General features: G+C 41.9%; 3 protein-coding genes across 5 annotated transcripts in view; 2 read left to right on the top strand and 1 right to left on the bottom strand.

Annotated features, from left to right (window-relative positions):
* cers4a (ceramide synthase 4a) overlaps window positions 1–8,123 on the top strand; it is a 35,459-nt gene extending 27,336 nt beyond the window's left edge. Inside the window, exons 8-10 of one of the 3 annotated variants that reach the window (XM_054789822.1) lie at window positions 1,489–1,595; window positions 3,054–3,210; window positions 6,272–8,123. In XM_054789822.1, coding sequence (XP_054645797.1) covers window positions 1,489–1,595; window positions 3,054–3,210; window positions 6,272–6,469 — 462 coding nt within the window. In that variant the 3' untranslated portion in view covers window positions 6,470–8,123. The remainder of the gene's footprint in view (window positions 1–1,488; window positions 1,596–3,053; window positions 3,211–6,271) is intronic. The other 2 variants (XM_054789819.1, XM_054789821.1) reach the window with 2 other exon arrangements.
* Window positions 8,124–8,656: 533 nt separating this feature from the next.
* On the bottom strand, window positions 8,657–12,013 carry LOC129189064 (kelch-like protein 23). Its single transcript, XM_054790350.1, has 3 exons — window positions 11,083–12,013; window positions 9,317–9,728; window positions 8,657–9,257 (listed from the first exon to the last, which is right to left on the bottom strand). Exons 1-3 carry the CDS (start codon window positions 12,011–12,013, stop codon window positions 8,954–8,956), a joined length of 1,647 nt encoding a protein of 548 aa, XP_054646325.1. The 3' UTR covers window positions 8,657–8,953.
* Window positions 12,014–14,165: 2,152 nt separating this feature from the next.
* On the top strand, window positions 14,166–18,420 carry lsm7 (LSM7 homolog, U6 small nuclear RNA and mRNA degradation associated). Its single transcript, XM_054789882.1, has 4 exons — window positions 14,166–14,237; window positions 14,462–14,552; window positions 14,620–14,691; window positions 17,417–18,420. The coding sequence occupies exons 1-4, from the start codon at window positions 14,232–14,234 to the stop codon at window positions 17,557–17,559; spliced, it is 312 nt and encodes a 103-aa protein (XP_054645857.1). The 5' UTR covers window positions 14,166–14,231; the 3' UTR covers window positions 17,560–18,420.
* The last annotated feature ends 1,249 nt before the right edge of the window (window positions 18,421–19,669 follow it).

The following is a 19,669-nucleotide window of genomic DNA, read 5'->3' as shown; positions in this document are numbered from 1 at the left end:
TGACACAGTAAAAGTTCAAGCAAAGCGGTTAAAGGAGGTTTCAGTCAGGTGTGTCCAAAGTGCGGCCTGTGGGCCAATGCTGGCTCAGGTTTTGGTTTTATTTTTTTATTGGCCCACGGCACAATGTAAAAAAATTTAATTAAAAAATGGTAAAAATAGAGCAAGAAGGCAGAATGTATCGAGAAAAAGGTGAAATGTTGATACTACTGATACATAACACAAAGCTTTGTTATATATTTTGTTGTTGGGTTTTTTGGCCGTTTTAACTCATTCCATTCCGGTCGTTTTTCAAAAAAAAAAAGTTTGTTTTTACCTTTTTCCGTTCTTTGGTAATCAGCAGTAGAACATAGGTACGTTTCAGGAAAATATCAGTTGCCGACTAAAAAAGCGAAGCGAGAAAAACAGGTTTTTGTGAAAAGATACACCTGAAGCATAACTTTCACTTTGACACAAGTATTTGTTGCTTTTGGGACAGCTCAAATATCTAAAGGCCCTGTCAGACCCTGACGATTTAGCCAGCTTACGCCAATGTATGAAATATTTGGCCAATACGCTGGCGTACGTCGAATAAGTTATGGGTAAGTTTTGTATATGTTAACAGCATCCGCGGGCAATAAGTTATGCCATGTCAACATTGTCTTTGTTTTTTCCAATTTGCCGTTGTTTTTCCTGTTTTCTATTTGTCTTTTCCACTTGCGTTTTGTCATTGCATTTAGTAATGACAAAGACAAAAAAAATGATTTCTGCATTGTCTTTGTTTTTTCCATTTTGGCGTCGCTTTTCCCGTTTTGTCTTGTATGCGTCGAACTCGTTATGAAGACGCTATTTATACGCCCAGAATTGCAAAGTAAATGTCGTCAGTTCAACGTATGCCATCAAAATGATCACGTCAGGCATGCGCTGCCTAAATCGTCAAGGTGTGACCTAAACAACTATACCAACAGAAACAACACAAAAAAGGGGTTGTTTTACAACAAAAATAACTATTTATTTACCAGTATAACACCATGACCTACTTACAATTTTTACATCAACTATGTGTGTGCACCCGTGTGTGTGCATGCGTTAAAATTTTCCTACAAGGCGTAATCTTCTGCACGCTACACCTCCACGCTCTCTCACTTCCTCCTCCCCGTCATGTGTACAGTAAGTCTTCCATTGAAATGACCCTGCCGAGCTCTTACCAAATGCATTTCTGCCACTTTGTGGCCGTTGAAAGTGCTCTGAAAAGTTCATGCATTAGTGGAGAGTTGCATCATCACCTCTTTTTGCCTCCCAAAAACGTAAAAGACGTATAAATACACTGTTGGGATCAACCAGGAAGTAGTCTGCTAACCATGACGTGGTTATCATATCATTGCTGAAACACCATGTAATCATCTCATTTTGTAAAGTGACATATTGACATTTGGGAATGTTTCAAACACATTGCTTCTTTCTTTGTGCGGTTATCACAGACTAATAAGGATTTTGTTTCCGTATTTGAAGTCGGCCAAGATGTTTCACTACGCTGGCTGGACGCGGACGTGTGACTCGCTGTTTGTGGTCTTTGCTCTGGTCTTCCTCGTCACGCGGCTGGTGGTGTTTCCTTGCAGGTATGTGGCTATGATGGGGGAATGTGTTGTTAAGTAGCGTTCCGTTTACTGTATATGGGCACGCCTGTCACGATAACAAATTTTGCTGGACGATAATTGTCCTGCAAACTAACAATTTTATTGCCGCCATTATTTTGAGACCATTTTTTTTTTGCAAATGTAATATACCTGTATACTGTATGTAAATGTAATATATATACCATATGAAAAGCAATAAACTTGAATTTCTCAGAAGTATTTAACATTGTATTTGGAATGTCAAGAGCTTTTAAATCAAATAAACAACATAATAAATTAGACAAACAAAAATAAACTGTCTCTTCTAGCAAAGATTGCACTTAAATAAAAATCACAATCGTAACTAAAAACAATAAAAAATAGAAGCTGACATTGTACGTCAATGCGGACCCCAGTTCATCTGCATGTACACTTTTAGCAACATTGTGTGTTGAATGCGCTGTTTACCTTCAATGAGACGTTTTGGCAGACTTTGGTCAAAGTACATATTTTGGATTCAGCAAAATGCATGAGGTGTTATACTTCGGGAATCACTGAAACATAAGTTCCACCGATTATTTGTATTATTTATGTCATTGTCTTTGTCACTAGGCCTGTCACGATAACAAATTTTGCTGGTCAATTTATCCAGGACTCATACTGTAATTATCGACCTGTTTTTTTGTATTTTATCGTTCGATAAATCAATATATTATCGTGACAGGCCTACCTGTCACAAACTTTCAGATGGTGTTTTAGTATACACAACACACACTGCCGGCGAGTGTACACTCACGAGCGCCCGCCTCTCCCTACTAGGGCAAAGAGACTGAATGACTGACAGGAGGGTTCACTCACTCTGTTTCTTCCGCTGTAGAAGCAACACGCTCAGGCGCTGAGACAGAGTGAATCCTCTTGTCATCCAGCCTGTTTGGTAGAGAGAGAGAGAGAGAGAGAGGACACGCATGCACATGTCAATATATCGAGACCGGCAAAATTATCCAGTTCATTTTCATTTATCGTGCGGTTAATTGATTTATTGATCATCGTGACAGGCCTATACATGGCCAAAAGTATTAGGACACCTGATCACCTCCAGGAGGTGCAAATGAGAGCAGGTATAGAGTTGGTGCTCCCTTTGCAGCTGTCACAGATCGTGGGAAGACTTTCTCTGAATGTATCTGCTGGAATTGGGAAGTTCTGGTTCATCTAAAAGGGGTTTCATAGGATTGAGGTCAGGGTTCTCAAGTTTCCAAAATTCATCCAAGCATGCATTTATGGGCCGTGCTACAAAACTGTTGCCATAAAGTCAGAAGTATACGGTTGCCCAACCTGTCCTGGTAAGATGAATAACAGGTTTTGTCCAACACATGGGCTTTTTTTATTTCACGATTACAAATTGTGCACTGAATAAATAATAGAAGTTTTATATGTGTGTGTTGTTTTTTTCAATTTTTCCAGAGTCATCCACACAACATTGGTAGTATCTCTGGAGTTCTTCCAGCCCTTCTTTGGTTATTTCTTCTTCAATAGCCTGCTGTTAGTACTGCAAGCGCTGCATATCTTCTGGGCCTACCTCATCCTGCGCATGGTCTACAAGTTTGCCTTCATGGGAAAGGTGAGAAAGTTAAGCGTTAAGCTTCCGAAAACCATTACATTCACATATAAAAACAGATTTGTACATATATATAAGCCACACCGGTGTATAATCTGCACGTTTTCACGTCATAAAATAGCATGTTGTGGTCCGTGAGGACCAGGTAGCTCTTTATCTGACAGGAGTCAATCATGAGGTATGAAGAAACTCACAATGAGCTTGTCAACCCATTGGCAATTCCAGGAGGTCATTACTCAGTATAACAGTCTGACTCATGGTGTCATCTTACAAACACTAAAGTCATCACACAGCAACTTAACACTCAAAATTATACCCAATAAGTATACAAACATGTAACAATACGGAAAAATTGGGGAAAAAAAACACATTTTCAACTTTTCCCATTTTTGCATTGGTCTGAGCAAAGCATTTAATTGGAGGACAAGCAGCATAGAACATGGATGGATGGTGCTGCAATGCTGCCTCTTTCCACCAGAGGGAGCCGAGGAGCCCGGAGCCTAGAGGGAGGCCGACGTTATTGCAGCTCCCCAATGAATGCGTTGCTCAGATGCAATGCATTATGATGAAACTTTAAAAGAGTTCTTTTTTTTCATTTTAAACTTGTAGTGGTACATGTTTGTATATTTATCAGGTATAGCTTTGGTGTTAAGTTGCTGTGTGATGAGTTTAGTGTTCTTTGTCAGACTGTCATATTGTTATACTGTTATACTGTATATAATGACCTCCTGCAATTTCCAGTGGGTTGACAAGCTTGTTATGAGTAGTGCACTGATAGCTCGTGATCGGCTCCAGCCAAAGAAAGAGCTACTGTTTCCTCACTGACTCACGAGCAGCACAGTGTTTACACAATTAGTAGTAGTTCTGAAGTAAAGGAGATGTCAGGAGATTACTTGTAGAACTTAGCCATAAATTAGCCGTACCGCTGTATAAGCCGCAGGGTTCAAAGCTTAAGAAAAAAGCAGCGCCTTATACACAGGAATTTACGATACTAGTGTTCATTTCAAACTTGCTTTCTAGATTACGGCAGACTTTGTTCTCAAGACTGTATCGGGTAGAAGAGAGTGGATGTAGCTAAATTTATCCACAGATTGAGTGTCGAGATTGATAGGCATCAAGATAAAAGCCACGAGCTGTCAACTCGATGTCCAGCGCAACTCTTAAAGGCATCAGCTGCATCCATTACAATCCTCAATTGATTGATTAACAAGCAATTCCGCACAATCAACAGAATTCTTAGCAATCACTGACTTGATTATCTCTAGCTACTTTTGAGGATAAAAATCTTCAAAGAGATGCACATGAAGGAAGGCCAGACCTACAATGAAACATATTTCAAACTACAGCTGGAACATTAATCGATTACCCAACAAATTGACAACTATTTTGGTACTTGATTAATCGTTTTTTTCTTGAAAAATGTAAGATTTCGTCCCACTTTTTAATTTCCTGAGTCATCCATGAAAGTAGACCTATTATCTTTGTGTTTTAGGCAAAACAAGATACTCACATACGCATTAGCTTTGACTTAAAAAAAAACCCCAAAAAAACAGTGATCGAAATTTTTGCCTCTTTTCTGTTATGTTGCAAACCAAACCACTAACTGTTTGTGTTTGGTTCATATTGATTTGGTCCGTCTACCCAATGACTTGATTCATCAAAACAGCTTCAGATTCATCGATTAAAAAAACAGTCGTTAGCTGCAGCCCTGGTTGCGATACATTTTGGAAAAACAGGGCGCAGGGACAACCAGCCTGCCAACTCTGGTGAAATATGGTATGGTATAATATGTGTGTTCCAGCTATCGTGGGATCACACTTCTCAGCCTTCCTGGTCGTGGAACTGTGGACTAACTCTACACTCTCGGCAGGGTCCTGGAGGGTGCATAGGAGTTTGCCCAACGATGTGTTTTGTGGACTTGGAGAAGGCATTTGACCGTGTTCCTCAATGAATTCTGTGGGCAGTGCTTTGGGAATATGGAGTACAGGACCGCCGTATTCAGGCTGTTCGTTCCCTGTACTTTTATGGACAGAATTTCTGAGGCGTTCTGGTTTGGTGGCTGCAGGTCTGGGCCTTTTGCAGTCAATGTGGTCCTCCTGGCTTCATTGAGCTGTGACCTTCAACTCTCACTGGATCGGTTCGCAGCAGAGTGTGAAGCAGCTGGGATGAGAATCAGCACCTCCAAGTTCGAGTCCATGGTTCTCACTTGGAAAAGGGTGGAGTGTCATCTCCTTGTCGGGGATGAGATCCTGCCCCAAGTGGAGGAGTTTAAGTACCTCGGGGCCTTGTTCAGGGAAGGATGGAGCACGAGAACGACAGGCAGATAGGTGTAGCGTCTGCAGTGATGCAGACTCTGCATCGGTCCGTTGGGGTGAGCTGAAGTGCAAAGCTGTCAATTTACCGGTCAATATACGTTCCTACCCTCACCTATGGTCATGAGCTTTGGGTAGTGACCTAAAGGACAAGATCGCGGGTACAAGCGAAATGCTCCCTTAGAGATAAGGTGAGAAGCACTGTCATCTGGGAGAAACTCGGAGTACAAGTGCTGCACCTCTGCATTGAGAGGAGCCAGATGAGGTGGCTCGGACATCTGGTCAGGATGCCTCCCGGACGGCTCCCTGGGGAGATGTTCAGGGCACGTCCGACCAGGAGGGGGCCTCGGGGAAGACCTAGGAAACTCTGGAGAGACTATGTCTCTCAACTGGCCTGGGAACGCCTTGGGATCCGCTGGGAGGAGCTGGTCAACGAAGTAGCCGGGGAGAGGGAAGTCTGGGTTTACCTGCTTTGGCTACTGCTCCTGTGACCTGACCTCGGTTAAGCCGAAGAAGATGGATGGATAGAGAAAACAGTAGCAAGTGATGCAATCTCTAAGTATTTGCATAAAAAGTCAAATTATTCAGAAACCGATCGTGACGTCTTTATGATCACAGAAAACGTGCACCGAGATGCAACATTCCATCGTCAGTGCAAAAGCAGCCTCGTTATATCTGACTATGCATCTCAAACATCCAAATGACGCAATGATGAGCCGTTTATGAGCGTCACAAGTGCCTTTTGTCAACAGGTGGAGCGTGACGAGCGCAGCGACGAGGAAAGCGAGGCGGACGAGGACGAGCAGCCTGAGGAAGAATGCGACGAGAGCAGCTGGGAGCAGCGGAAAGGCAGCATTAACTCCAAGCTGGCGTCGCTGGCCAACAACTGTGTGCTCAACAACTTGACTAACCAGAGGAATCTCAACAGCAGACTGCCCAAAGCCAGATAGAGCAATGTGGATTCATTTCTGACACATGTACCTTCACATATGACTTGCTGTACATCAACACGGTCCATTGATGATTTCAGACCATCGTCGGCCTGCATCCTGCTCTTCTTTGTTAGACAAGCACAAATGATTGTACATCTATGCGTGCAGTGTCACATTGGAAGGAAAGCCTGTCCCTCTTTCTTTGAGTTTGGAGACTAGGAAAAATGTGTTTTGGTTTTATATTTATGTTGTTTCTTGTCAGTGTTTTTATAATTTTTTTTTAGATTGGGGTAATAAGGATTAATCCTGTCACTGATAGTGTAGAAAACAAAGCTTTTTGGTTCACTGAACAAAATGAAAACTGTCAATAAATAACAAAATAAACAAATTCAAAATGACAAATTTAGCTAATTAAATTAGTACCGAGTTAAATCGCCCCGTCCGTGCATAAGTGATTTTTTTTTAAAAAGAGAGGGAGAAAAATGTGTTGTTAAACTACTTCAGATTATTTGTTTATATATATTTATGTTAGTTTATTTGTTAGTTAAATACCACTCCCAAAAAAATTACAGAATAATGTAATTACAGGAATTAACTTCATATATACATATATGAATACATTATATATATATACATAATATATATAAAACAATGAATACATGTATTCATTTTTTAAATTATTATTATTAATAAAACTGTAATTGGGTTGTTTTGTTACAAGTAAAAATGTATATGTAAATCAAAGTAACTGTTGAGGATTGCAACTTTATTTTTGGAATTGTATTTTTTTTTCAGTGCTGGCAAGTCTGGTAGAGAGTATCAATTTTAGCTCATTTCTGTGTCATATCACAACGGAGATATGGCGCCCCCTGCTGCACAATGAAGAACATCCTTATATACTGTGTGTATGTATACAATTCCTTCCCCCTTCTAATATATATGATCTTTGATGGGGTTTTTCTACTTGGAATATAATTTTTGTTGTTGTTTAGTTTGCTCTACCTGAGCCACTTTAGCTTTGTGCCTTGGCTGCTGTTTTTACACGACCATGTTGGATTAGCTTTACTTGGCAAACTGTGACTGTTGGCAAATGTTTCCCATAAACATTTGGTGGCTGCAGCCCTGGAGTCTTATAAAGTAAGTGTGAGCACACAGATGGGCATTGGTGACACATAGACTGATACTTGACTAAACGGTCAAGAAAATCTAGGATCTGCCACTTAAAGAGCTCTTACTTGATTTAAAAAGATATATAATGTATGTATTTAGCCCACATTGTGAAACAAGTGTGGATTTCATACTGAACAAAGATCCACTCGCTGTAAGGACCAGTGTGCTATAAGAAAGCGTGAAGAACTAAAAGGGCTGAACCACCAACCCTACATGTTTATATCCATCTTTTTCCATGTTTCTTTTTCATTAAAAGTGGATAGAATCCTCCCTGCAGAGGTTGTCAGTCATCTTTCTACACCAATAACAAACGCATGCGGTTGAGGCTGATTCAGGCTAACTTCATATGTTGAGGACTCAAAAACAATGACTGTACATTAAAATGGTGGGACAAAGTATAATGATCTGTTATGGTTCAGTAGCTAAGGGCTATAGTCCAATTCTATCCCTCACCACAAATTGTCAAATGACTGTATTGATCCAACATAAAGGTATTTTTAAACCCAGAAAAGGCTGTGTTACATTTGGGTCTAGAGATTTATACATGCAACCGCCAAAGAAAGGCGAATCAGAGCTTTTTGTCATGTCGCTCACACACGCCGGTGACCCTGAGATGCAGTTGTGGCAAAGAGACCCGCTCGAAATGGGCTCACAGTTCAGGAAAAGGAGTCATGATGGTTTGGAGCATGACGTTGGTGATTGCTGATTGTGATCACTGAAACCCAGTCATCAAACAGCTGTCGAGTGGCTCAAAAATAGTGCATATGACATGTTCCCCGAACTTGCTGACTTAAACACCTGACAAGGGAATCAAAATTTAAAGTTCCTGTACTTGGTCAATATTATCTGTGTGGCAAAAATTGTTAATGGCTTCCACTGCAAATGATGCTGCAGGATGCAATTACACTTCACATCAGAGACGCTCAATAAAACTGTCATATTCCTGTCGGGTTTTTTTCCCTCCTTTTTTTCCCCTAATATGCAGGATTGCATATTAGACAAAACGTCATCCAAGATTCATTTTATCATCACTATACCTCACAAATGTAACAATTACAACCATGGAATTTCCATTTCACCTATGACTAACAATTTCAAAACATACATAGAATAGAAGATCCATGTTAAGATATCTGCAGGTTCGGAGAAGATATCATATTCTTTTTCTTTATCGTAGGAAATATTCAGGGTTATCTTATATTCGGGCCAATGCGGTAATACCGCTCGGACAGTGTCAGTCAATACAAAGCATTGTCTTGATATTAGATGAAAGCTGTGGCAAGTGAATGTCTTTGTCAAGTGGATGTGAAGACATTTCAGCATGACACGTCTTCACGTGAGCACTTGAATGGTGACACAGCCTCTGAGTGGCACAGGACAGGGAAGAGCGTTGTCCACCTCCATGCAAGTGTCGATGTAAGGGTCAAACAAAACCATGTTTGGGAGTGCTTTGTTACCCTTCTTCTCACAGACCAGGTATATCTGACCACTAACTGTGGCGCAGCCGCAGAAGAACTTTTTCTCCAGAGGTTCCTCGTCCAGCACTGTCCACTCGTCAGTCTCCGCGTCAAACCGCAAGGCTTGACCTCCAAACAGATAGAGGGCACCGTTGAGCTCGGTTGCAACCAGGTCATATCTACGGAGCGGTGGAATCATTAGATTATTTTCACACCTATAAAGTTGTAATTGACTCACCGGGGAAAAGGGGAGTAGGAGACTACAGCCCAGTGATCGTGTTTGGCGTCATACTTCTGTATTCCACCGTACGCCTCCCCGTTTTCATCCAGACCACACGCCACATAGATACACGAGCCCAGAGCGGCTACAGCTGCCCTTTCCACTGCCCGAATCATGGGGCTGACACTTTCCCAACACCCGTCTGACCCCAGGAGCAGTCTTTCAACATCTGCCACCAGCCCTTCATCCATGCTTCCCCCGAGGACATATAGGACGGAATCAAGAGCAATGGAACAATGACTGTGTCTGGACTTCTGCAAAGCAGGCCCGTCCACCCAACGCTGGTTCCCGCATTCATATCTTCTGACCCAGTCCACACTGAACCACAGCACATCGCGGAAATGGCCCCCTGTCACAACCACACTGTCTCCTACATAATGACAAACATAGACCAACATGTCAAGAAGGGGATAAAGGCGCAAGTACACTTAAGGGTCACTTGACAAGGTACACCTGGGTCTAATGACATTCAATACGTAGAAGACCCAGCCTACATGGTCTATGGGGAACCTGAGCTGGGTTAGGTCGTCGTGAGGCAGGTTGGTTTTATCCTACTGATGATGTGTTGTTGCAAGGGTTAGGGTGGTTACAGCTGGGGGGATTAGAGTTAGGTGTTAGGGTTAGGGTTACTAAGAAACAACAACACATCATCAGTAGGGTAAAACTAACCTGTCTAATAGCTCACGTTCCACATTAGTGGCTGAACAATCCAACCCTTGGTGAATTGTGCTTCATAATGATAGGAAGAGCTGACATCGAGGGATCAAAAAGCGACATCGTATGAATACTTGGCCGCCACGAGCCAGTTATCTCTGTGGTAATTTTCCTGACACCGCTTGCTTGAAACCCAAAAAGTCAGAAGGATTGTGAGGCCCCACTTTCATGGTCTGTACTCAAACTGAAAATCAAGATCAATGGAGTTTTTGCACTTCAAGGATTCCTCGAGCTTTGCGGAAACCTCCTGGTTGCGTCACATTCCCACCATTACTCCACATCATGATGCTCGGTGCCTACATGCAAGCATTGTCAACATCACTTGTTGACCCACAAAGTTAACCATAAGACAAGATCGTCTCTTACTGTGTAAGACCGATCTTATCTTATGTTCTGTGCACCTTCTTATCTTGGTCTTATTTTCAGTAATCCAGTATGTACCAAAATCTGATCATCTGTGTATATATTGCTTAAACTAAGCAAAATAATCTGCCAAAAGAACAAGAAAATCTGATTTGCCAAAAGACATAAAACAAGTAAAACAGTACAAAATACTGCAAGTTGTGTAGTATTTTTTTTTACCTTGATTTAAACTTAGAGTTTAGTTTTTGCAGCTAAGCCCTTCAACTGCGACACATATTGATCTAATTTAACGCAATATCACTTTCCATCGAGTATTCCAGTTACAGTCGGGGGTTGAGGTTGGGGTTAGGGTGAGGGTAAAAGTAGCTGCATGAAAGTCACCTATGTGAACCACTAAACTATCAATGGCCATGTCAATGGAAATTGAATATTATTATTTTCAGGTAGGTAATAATTTTGATGCACCTCTTGTCCATCCATTTATCTGCTTTCGATACCACTACCTGGAGCCTATGCCAGCTGACTAAGGTCGAAAGGTACACTACATCCTGGACTGGTCCCTTATCACAGGGACAACTCCTGTATTAGATGTCATTAGACTGCGCAGGTGGACCCAACGTTGCTGTCAACCAACATCCAAGCATTACCTGCTGCAGCTACCGAGTACTGTGTGAGGTTCTTCCTCTGCAGAGGTGAACAGTTTTGCCATCTTCCGCTGAGTGGGTGAAACTGATAGGATGCCTGTTGCTCCTGATCATGAGGTCCACCCAAGACAAAGAGAGTTTCTTTGGCCCTGGTCCTCTGCAGGGACCTGCCTAGTGACCAGGAAGTTGGAAAATGTTCATTCAGCATGTAGATGAGCTTGGCTCTGCGGTCAGAAGTTTGTGTCATGGTGTCCAGAAGTTTAGAAACAAAGGGCAAAGACAGAGACTCAGGCCTCACCAGCTCAACGAGCTCCAGAAAGTGTTCCTCTCGTTTTGGGTCAAATGACACCCAGCGAAGGGTCGCCTCCAGGGCCATATCATCTTTGTGGATGGCCAGGTCATCACTGGCCAGAAGGTGTGCCACAGTCTCCTTAGGCAGAAACAGGAAGTCGTCCTCTGAGACAAGAGCAGAGAAATGTGTGACGACCACCTGCCTTGCTGCAGTGTACAGCTGAGTACAACCTCGCTGCCAGGCGTAGGCCATCATTCCCAAGCAGTTACAGATATGGAGCTCACGTTCAAGGAACTTGCAGCACAGCAGCTTGGCTCGCTCCAGCTGGAGGAAATCCGCAGTCTCAAGGAGCCCCAAAACGTTTTCTCTGTCCAAAGCGAGAACGGAAGTCCGGCTGTGGTCCATTAACACACTGAAATGCTGCAAGCGGACCCCTTTCAGCTCAATTTTCCTTTTAGTGCTTTCAACGCCACAGCCAAAGAACAGAGCCCGGAAGTAGGGGCTCTGAAGAGCAAGCTTGCGACGGTTGACGTAAAAAGACTCTCCGTCCACCTGTAGTGTGACGTCAGGCTGTACAGCAGATTCATCTTCCTCTGGTTTGTTCGGCCGCTCTGTGAGAAGGTCGTCTGATACGCAGGCCATGTCCCAACAAACAAGCGTCTTCGGTACGAAGCTTAATGACCTTTAGGTTACAGCCCGCCAGCTGGAGCTATAAATGGACGGTCCCTCCTGACTGACTGTTGGGTCATTGCCATAGAGTTTGAAATCAGATGCTGATTGTTAACCACAATCACTGATGGCCAAGGATCCATTCACAGAAGCAACCCAATAAACAGAAATGCAAACAATCTGAGCTGTTTCACTCCAGCTCTAAAGGATGCAGCATTTTTAGAATAATAAGGATGGAAAAGTCAAATTTTCAGAGTGCACTTTTCTTTATTTTAGAGTTCATAGTGCCATATTAATGTGGCCCGCAGGCTGCCTATTTAGGACACCTGGTATATGCGGTTGTGTAAACTAACTCCACTTTAGCACCAGTGCACACAGAAGGGTACAAATTTGGCATGACATGAACATGTTCTGTGTTGTATGTGACGAATGTTGTTGTCTGTCAGATAAATCCACCATATGGTGGCGCTGTTATTTAAACCCAAAGTTTGACCCCATAAGTCAGACCGTACACATGGAAACATTCCTGCGATTTTTTTTTTTTTTGGCGGATTTGAAGAACGTTCACACTGCGCCGGATTAGTAAATACAGTAGCTGCATCCAGATGGGAACGGATCACTGGGTGAAAAGGAGGTAATACACAAGGCACACCTATGTGGGGCACTGTAAGCAGACACACAGCACGTGACACACCAAACTATAGAAGAAGAAAGAACGCATGCACATAAGTTCCGCTTTTCAAGGCTCATCTAGACTTACGACAAGATGGAATTACTTCTGCGATTCATTTCACTAAGACAACAAAATACCAGGAGAATGTCGACTGTGGTGAGTTATGCCAGTTGAAATATTCAGATATTATCTTGGCTTGTCGTCATCGTTTTCATAAAACAGCGGTTTCACTTGTCTACACGGAAACGAAATGCCGGCGTTTTCAGATTTCCCCACTCTGAAAGCCGTTTTTTAAAAACAATAGCATTTCAGGGCACCCAGAACGCCGTTTTCCGTGCGGATGAAAGGCTGAAACCATAAAATACTTTTTGACCTGAAAACGTTTTCCGTGTGAATAGCCATTGATTTGAAAATTCCTTCACAGCTCTACTTTATTATTTTCTACTCATGAATGACATCCTACCACAAGGGGGCAGCAGAGCCCAAATTTGTAAAGCAGGGTTGCTTACTCTGTTGACCTGTAATATGGATAGGACCACACACGGCATCATTCATTCCAGTAAGATAACAAAATAAACCATTTTTATTTTTTCATGACCATAAGGAAAATGGGAAATTTAATTTAAAAGTACTTAAATGATATGGATAATTAACTTAAAGTAGTTACACAACATATATTTCAGTCATGACATTGTTTATACATTTGATAGACTACAGCCTAGCTTATCATCTTCACTGACTTGTCATTAATTCAACAAACCACAACGTAGCTTTAAGCTACAGTATATTGTGTGGGACTACACGTTGAGTATTGGCCACTGTTTACAACTACCAGTGTTATAAATCTTTGAATGACATATACCTGTCTTTGGGGAACCTGAAAAATTACAAATCAGTTTTTTTTTTTTTTTATCGTGTGTTAGAGCAATTAATGGCTCAACGGTGTGCCGAGGACATCTACACAATGCATTGTTTGTGGATTCTGCTTCCCATCATGGCGTCCAAACCCACGTAAGGCGTACTACGGAAGTGGAAGTAGAGACACCTGTCTTTTCTGTCGAGCGTCTTGGGTAGAAATTCGCCTGGAAGTTACTGTTTAGACTCTTTATCTTTAAGGATTTGGCTCATTGACTATGAATTACGGACAAAATAGCAGCAAAAGACCCATAGTTACAGACCTGTGTCCATTGGGCCGGAAGTTGAATTTCGCCTCACTTTGAGCTCACTTGCCGAGAAAGAGCTGCACATCATGTTCTTCATTGATTTGTTCACAAATGACAAGACTGTGATAAAACGCTAATGGCATTCATAATATAAAACTTTCTTATGCATCCATTTTCTACCGCAATGTGGATGCTACGGGACTTATAGAGTACATTATTTTTGACAGCATTAGCGTAAATGTTAGTTACTCAGCTTTCAAACAATGACGTCGTTCCCTCCATTTTCTCCCCTCTTCACTCTGATTGGTGGAGGTCCACCGAGGTCAAAGTTTTACTTCCGCGTGGCTCAGCTAACATGGCGGTGAGTTAGTGTTGTCATTCAAACTTCACACTCCTTGTATCATGCGCGTTCTCATACACACCCTTCACTTCCAATGGATCACACGCCGCTGTCAATTAAGATGTGCAAATGTGACGATTATAGTGATTTCACAGGCTGAAAACTGTTAGATATGCTAGCACCGGTTAGCCTGGCGCTGCTAGCTTGCATGCGACTAAATAATAATGTCCTTCTGTGGTTGTTAGGATAAAGACAAGAAGAAGAAGGAGAGTATATTTGACTTGTCAAAATACATCGACAAGCCCATTCGGGTCAAGTTTCAAGGAGGACGAGAAGGTGGGTCTATTCACGAGGGTTCATGGCGTTTGTTTTACATGGCGTAACGTGCACGTTTCCCTTTCAGCGAGCGGTGTTCTGAAAGGGTTTGACCCATTGCTGAACCTGGTATTGGACGGTACCATCGAGTATATGCGAGGTAAGCAACGACTTACTGGTCCACAAGCATTTCGAGTCCAAGGACCCGCTTGTTTCTGTCAACCGACATGAGGATTGATGGGGAAAAAAGTCACTACGTTTACATACACATGGAAAAAAAAACAATCCGAATTGTTGCACGGATTGGTTTGAAACCTACAGTGGCCGCAATCACCATGAAACACATGCAACGGGAAAGCACTGCAAAAACAAATGCAGAAACTTGCCACAAACCTCCCAAAACACCTGCTTGAGTTAAATGCTGCAAGTTGATGGAACCAAACTAAAGCCAGCCAAGCTACCAGGACAACCATACCTGAGGGATGTCCGTCTTTAAAGACATGAGGGGGATGCCCAGAAGAAAGTTGGCTGACTTTTGAAGAGGTGGATTGAAAAGGTATATGTTTCTTGAACACTTGACTGCAGTACTTGTCAGCATTATAGAGCAGGAGTAGGGAACCGATGGCTCAGGAGCCAGATGTGGCTCTTTTGATGACTGCATCTGGCTCTCAGACATGTCTTATCACGATAAATTACAGTAATCATCAGTGTTAGAAATGGCATTCATAATATAAAACTTTCTTATGCATCCATTTTCTACCGCAATGTGGGTGGCCAGAACCAATGCCAGATGTTCTACCTACATTTTCCCGTTCAGACACCAAAACCCGATTTTTATTGGATGATGCGGCAGCCTACCCGGGTCATTGAGAGGTCGAGACTTCCCTCCTTTAATCAAATAGTCAGCTAGCTAATTCTGCAGCGCCAACGCTTTTGACGAAGAAGATGGCAAAAAGAAAGATGAGTGCTGTGCAAAACCATGCAGCACCAGAAGTCGCATGAATGGTGAGAAGTATTTTATTTGTTATTGGATAGTTTCAGTATAACACCGTTATTAAAAAGAGAGACTTATTACTGTCGCATAGTGCAAGCGCAGCGCGGAGGTTATGTTTTTGCCGGCGTTTATCTGTTTGTGTTCAAAATAACTTGAAAAGTTATGAATGGATTTGGGCGAAATTTTCAGGAATTGTCGGAAATGGGGTATGGAAGAACTGATGAAATTTTGGAGGTGATCCGGATCACCGTCTGGTTCCAGGGCCTTTTCTAAAAGATTCTTTAACATTACGAGATGGGACCATTTTCGGCATTTGTGCATATTGTTCGGGAGACTTAGCCTTCCCGGTATATTGTGCTATCATGCTAGCATGTTAGCATTGCTAGCATGGTAACGTTAGCATACAAGCATTTTTTTTTTTTTGCTCTTTTCATGGGTAGACATACAAGCGCTTTTCACTATCATTCCAGGTGTTAGCATGCTAATGTTAACATTTTAGCATTGCTAGCAGCATTTTTAGCTGTTTTCATGGGTATATGCTTATATGAAGACTTAGCACTATCATGCTAGGTGTTGCCATGCTAACATTAACATAGTAGCATTTTTATCCATTTTCATAGGTGGACATTATTATGCGGGCCTCACGGTGGCCTAGTGGTTAGCATGTTGGCCACACAGTCAGGAGATCGGGAAGATCTGGTTTTGAATCTCCATTGGGAATCTCTGTGGAGTTTGCATGTTCTCTTTGTGCGTGTGTGGGTTTTCTCCGGGTACTCCGGTTTCCTCCCACATTCCAAAAACATGCATGTTAGGTTAATTGGAGACTCTAAATCAGGGGTCACCAACGTTTTTCCTTGTGAGAGCTACTTGTACTTTTACAAAATGAAAATGGCCAAGAGCTACTCATTTTTGTAACATTTATTTTCAGAGCTTATTTTAAACCCAAACAAAGCGAATATGCTTGTTTTACCAGAACATGAACAAAATGCTGGTGTCCACAATTCACATTTTTTATTTGAGAATGCATTTCTTTCTACTGTTCTTTCATTATTAACTGAAAACCTGAATGAAAAGCAGGCTTGCGGGCACCTCATGTGGTCGTGGGGGGGCTACCTGGTGCCCGCGTGTACCACGTTGGTGACTCCTGCTCTAAATTGTCCATAGGTATGGATATGAGCTTGAATGATTGTTTGTCTATATGTGCCCTGCTATTGGCTGGCGACCAGTCCAGGGTGTACCTCGCCTCTCGCCCGAAGTCAGCTGGGATAGGCTCCAGCATACCCGCAAACCTAGTGAGGATAAGCGGCATAGAATATGGATGGACATTAGGCTAAGTGTTAGCATGCTAATGTTAACGCTCATGCTAACATGAGCATACTAGCATGAGCATACTAGCATTTTTTGCTATGATTTTCATGAATATGAACTTAAGCAGACTTTTTGCGCTATCATGCTAGGTGTTAGCATGCTAATGTTAGCATGATAATATAATTATACTAACATTTTTAGCATTTTCAGAGGTAGGCACTTATACAAACACATAGTGCTATCATGCTAGTTGTTAGCATGCTAACATTAGCATTGTTAACATTCTTTAAGTGATTCAGACCCTTCCATGATATGTTTTATAAATATGTAGATTAAATAAATGTAGGACTAATATAACCCCGGCTAGCCTGACTTACTTGTGTTTTCGTCCGTGAACTTGCAGCATTTCTCTCCTGCACTTGTTTGCGTGTGTGTTTTTAATGTGCAACATTTTCCCGTTAACGTCTGTTTCATGGCGTTTTGGGTGTTTGTGGGTTTGTTTGGAGCGCTGCACGTATAATGAAAACAGATTTGATGTGAGTGAGTTCCTTTTTGAGCTGTTCTCTTCTTACCCTGCATCCAGATCCTGATGACCAGCTAAAGCTAACAGAAGACACCAGGCAGCTGGGGCTGGTGGTCTGCAGAGGCACGTCGGTGGTGCTCATCTGTCCCCAGGACGGCATGGAGGCTATTCCCAATCCTTTCATACAGCAGCAGGATGGCTAACATGCACTTTGTATACACACATACATGCACACATCTGGATATTTTGGACATTTTTTGTTGTTTTCTCGTGTAAAATCATAGTAGCTGCAATGCCTACACGAGAATGTATTTTTGTTTGAAATATTCACACATTAGTCAGAACTTCACTTTGTGATGTGTGTTTTTTTAAGTTGAGGCTTGGAAAGTGTTATCAGGAATGTTTTCCCTTTTCCTTGTTTTTGATAAGAAATAAAACTGTTTTGAGTTTTGTACTTTTGTGCACTTCTATTTTAAATGCACAGTCCTGAATGATGCCAAAAGGCATTGAAGTACGCACTCACGGGACACAGTATGTTTATTATGGTGTTTGTAGTTTGCATCACAGTGACAGCTCTTTTTAATATTTTTGTTACCTTTTTAGCTAAATCATGGTCAAAATGGAAGGTAACCACACACGGTATGGTGCAGTGGAGTAAAGGAAAAGTGCACTTTTTTGGGAAGGGAATTTTGCCTGTCTTCCACAATCCTTATGTGAGCGTTTTAAAGATATAAAAACAGATAAAAGAGGCAGGTAATTAATGCACATAATGGGACACCTACTATTAAAACACATCCAACAAGATTTTATGGTTTTCTGTTCATGATAATATGTAATACTTGTATTTTGCGTATTTTGGCCATTTGTGCGTTGATTTCACATAGCAGCATTGAAAGAAACGCTACACTTGGCGTTAACTTTCCCAAACTTAAAAACAAAAGCAGTAGCACTGGTGGATGCTTCAATATGCCTGAGGCACTGTGAGTGAGCATGTGGAGAAGCTAGTAGCTAGCGGGCTAGTAGCTAGCCGGTGTGGTGTGGCGAGGTATCACTATGCCAGTCACATAGTTCCTGGCCGTAACAATGTTAATAATAACCGAGCCGATTTTTTTTTTTTTTAATAAATATGTTTTTGTTCCAAACATGAATTTGTGGAATTGAATATGGTTATGAAAATAGCTGTTCAAAGCATTACAAAGAATGAGTGTCATGTACAGCATGACCGACAATATTGTTCGGCGTTTGTCACAAACCTCTATGAGTCAGGTCCCAAGATAAAATAGTAAATAAAAGTCCATCCAATAAAAAAAAAATTTAAAAATGGGCGTGGAAGATACATTTAGGATAGCGCTAATTATTTGACATGGTTTTAGATTGATTTTGAATATGACTTTTTTTAACAAGCTCCCTTCAATGCAATCGTCATTTAGTGACGATCCCTAGTACAAACAACCAGCGGTTACAGCAGCATTTCCCGTGCGAGCTCCCCGCACCATGACACAGCAGTCCGGGCATAGTGAGGGGGATCTACCGCTGTATGTACTCCCATGTCTGCATGGTGGTGTTGCGTTGTCTTCTTGTGGGTGGCGGGAGTCCAGTGACAAGCAGCTTGGAGGTGCATAACCGCACCTACCATGTTGGAGTGTGGCCCACAGCCACGAACGTCATACGGCAGCCGATCCCGATCGGGAAGATCGGATCGGGACGTCCCTAATCATAACAATGCCGCTGTAGCTTGGTGAATATGAAGGTCACCTTATGTAAGTGGGGCGTTGTTGGCGCTTTTTGGAGTTTTTTTTCAGAAGGCGGAATAGGTGCGTCCCATGACGTATTCTTAACTGCTTCTTTTGACCTGTTTTTATACCTCTAGAACGCACAGAAAAGGGAAAGATGTGTGTTCATGTCCCACATACAGATCGTGGATGATGATGGCCAAAATTCCAAAGTGCACTTTTCCTTTAAATGTCAAATAGCTGAAACTGAATTGGAAGTCCTTTAGTTTATGCACGTGCCATTGAGAGTACACCAGATGTAATACACACTTCAATGTTACAATTTCATTCGTTTGTTTTTTTTCCCCCAACAAGAATTTAATTTCATGTTATTCCTTTTAATTTAATTTGATTCCATTAAATCCATTTCATTTATTTGATTAAATTTAGTTTTATTTTGTTTGTTTTGAGATCATTTGTTACATTTAATTTAATTTTTTACTGAATTACATGATATTTTGTTTACTTCTATACTTTTGTGCCCCGTGTCCCTTAAATTACAACAAGATGAAGGTGATCTTTGCCAGGTTGGCCGTCTCAG

Source organism: Dunckerocampus dactyliophorus, chromosome 10, assembly GCF_027744805.1.
Source record: "Dunckerocampus dactyliophorus isolate RoL2022-P2 chromosome 10, RoL_Ddac_1.1, whole genome shotgun sequence".
Lineage (NCBI taxonomy): Eukaryota > Metazoa > Chordata > Actinopteri > Syngnathiformes > Syngnathidae > Dunckerocampus > Dunckerocampus dactyliophorus.
This window is presented reverse-complemented; position numbering and strand designations above follow the sequence as displayed.

Bases quoted from the DNA above. Each gene is read 5' to 3' on its own strand.
- lsm7 (XM_054789882.1), top strand. The intron at 14,553-14,619 runs GTGGGTCTATTC...TTTCCCTTTCAG, and splicing joins GTTTCAAGGAGGACGAGAAG to CGAGCGGTGTTCTGAAAGGG. The intron at 14,692-17,416 runs GTAAGCAACGAC...CCCTGCATCCAG, and splicing joins TACCATCGAGTATATGCGAG to ATCCTGATGACCAGCTAAAG.
- LOC129189064 (XM_054790350.1), bottom strand. From the start codon at position 12,013: ATGGCCTGCGTATCAGACGACCTTCTCACAGAGCGGCCGAACAAACCA. The intron at 9,729-11,082 runs GTAATGCTTGGA...GTCATTATGTAG, and splicing joins GTACTCGGTAGCTGCAGCAG to GAGACAGTGTGGTTGTGACA. The intron at 9,258-9,316 runs GTGAGTCAATTA...ACCGCTCCGTAG, and splicing joins TCCTACTCCCCTTTTCCCCG to ATATGACCTGGTTGCAACCG.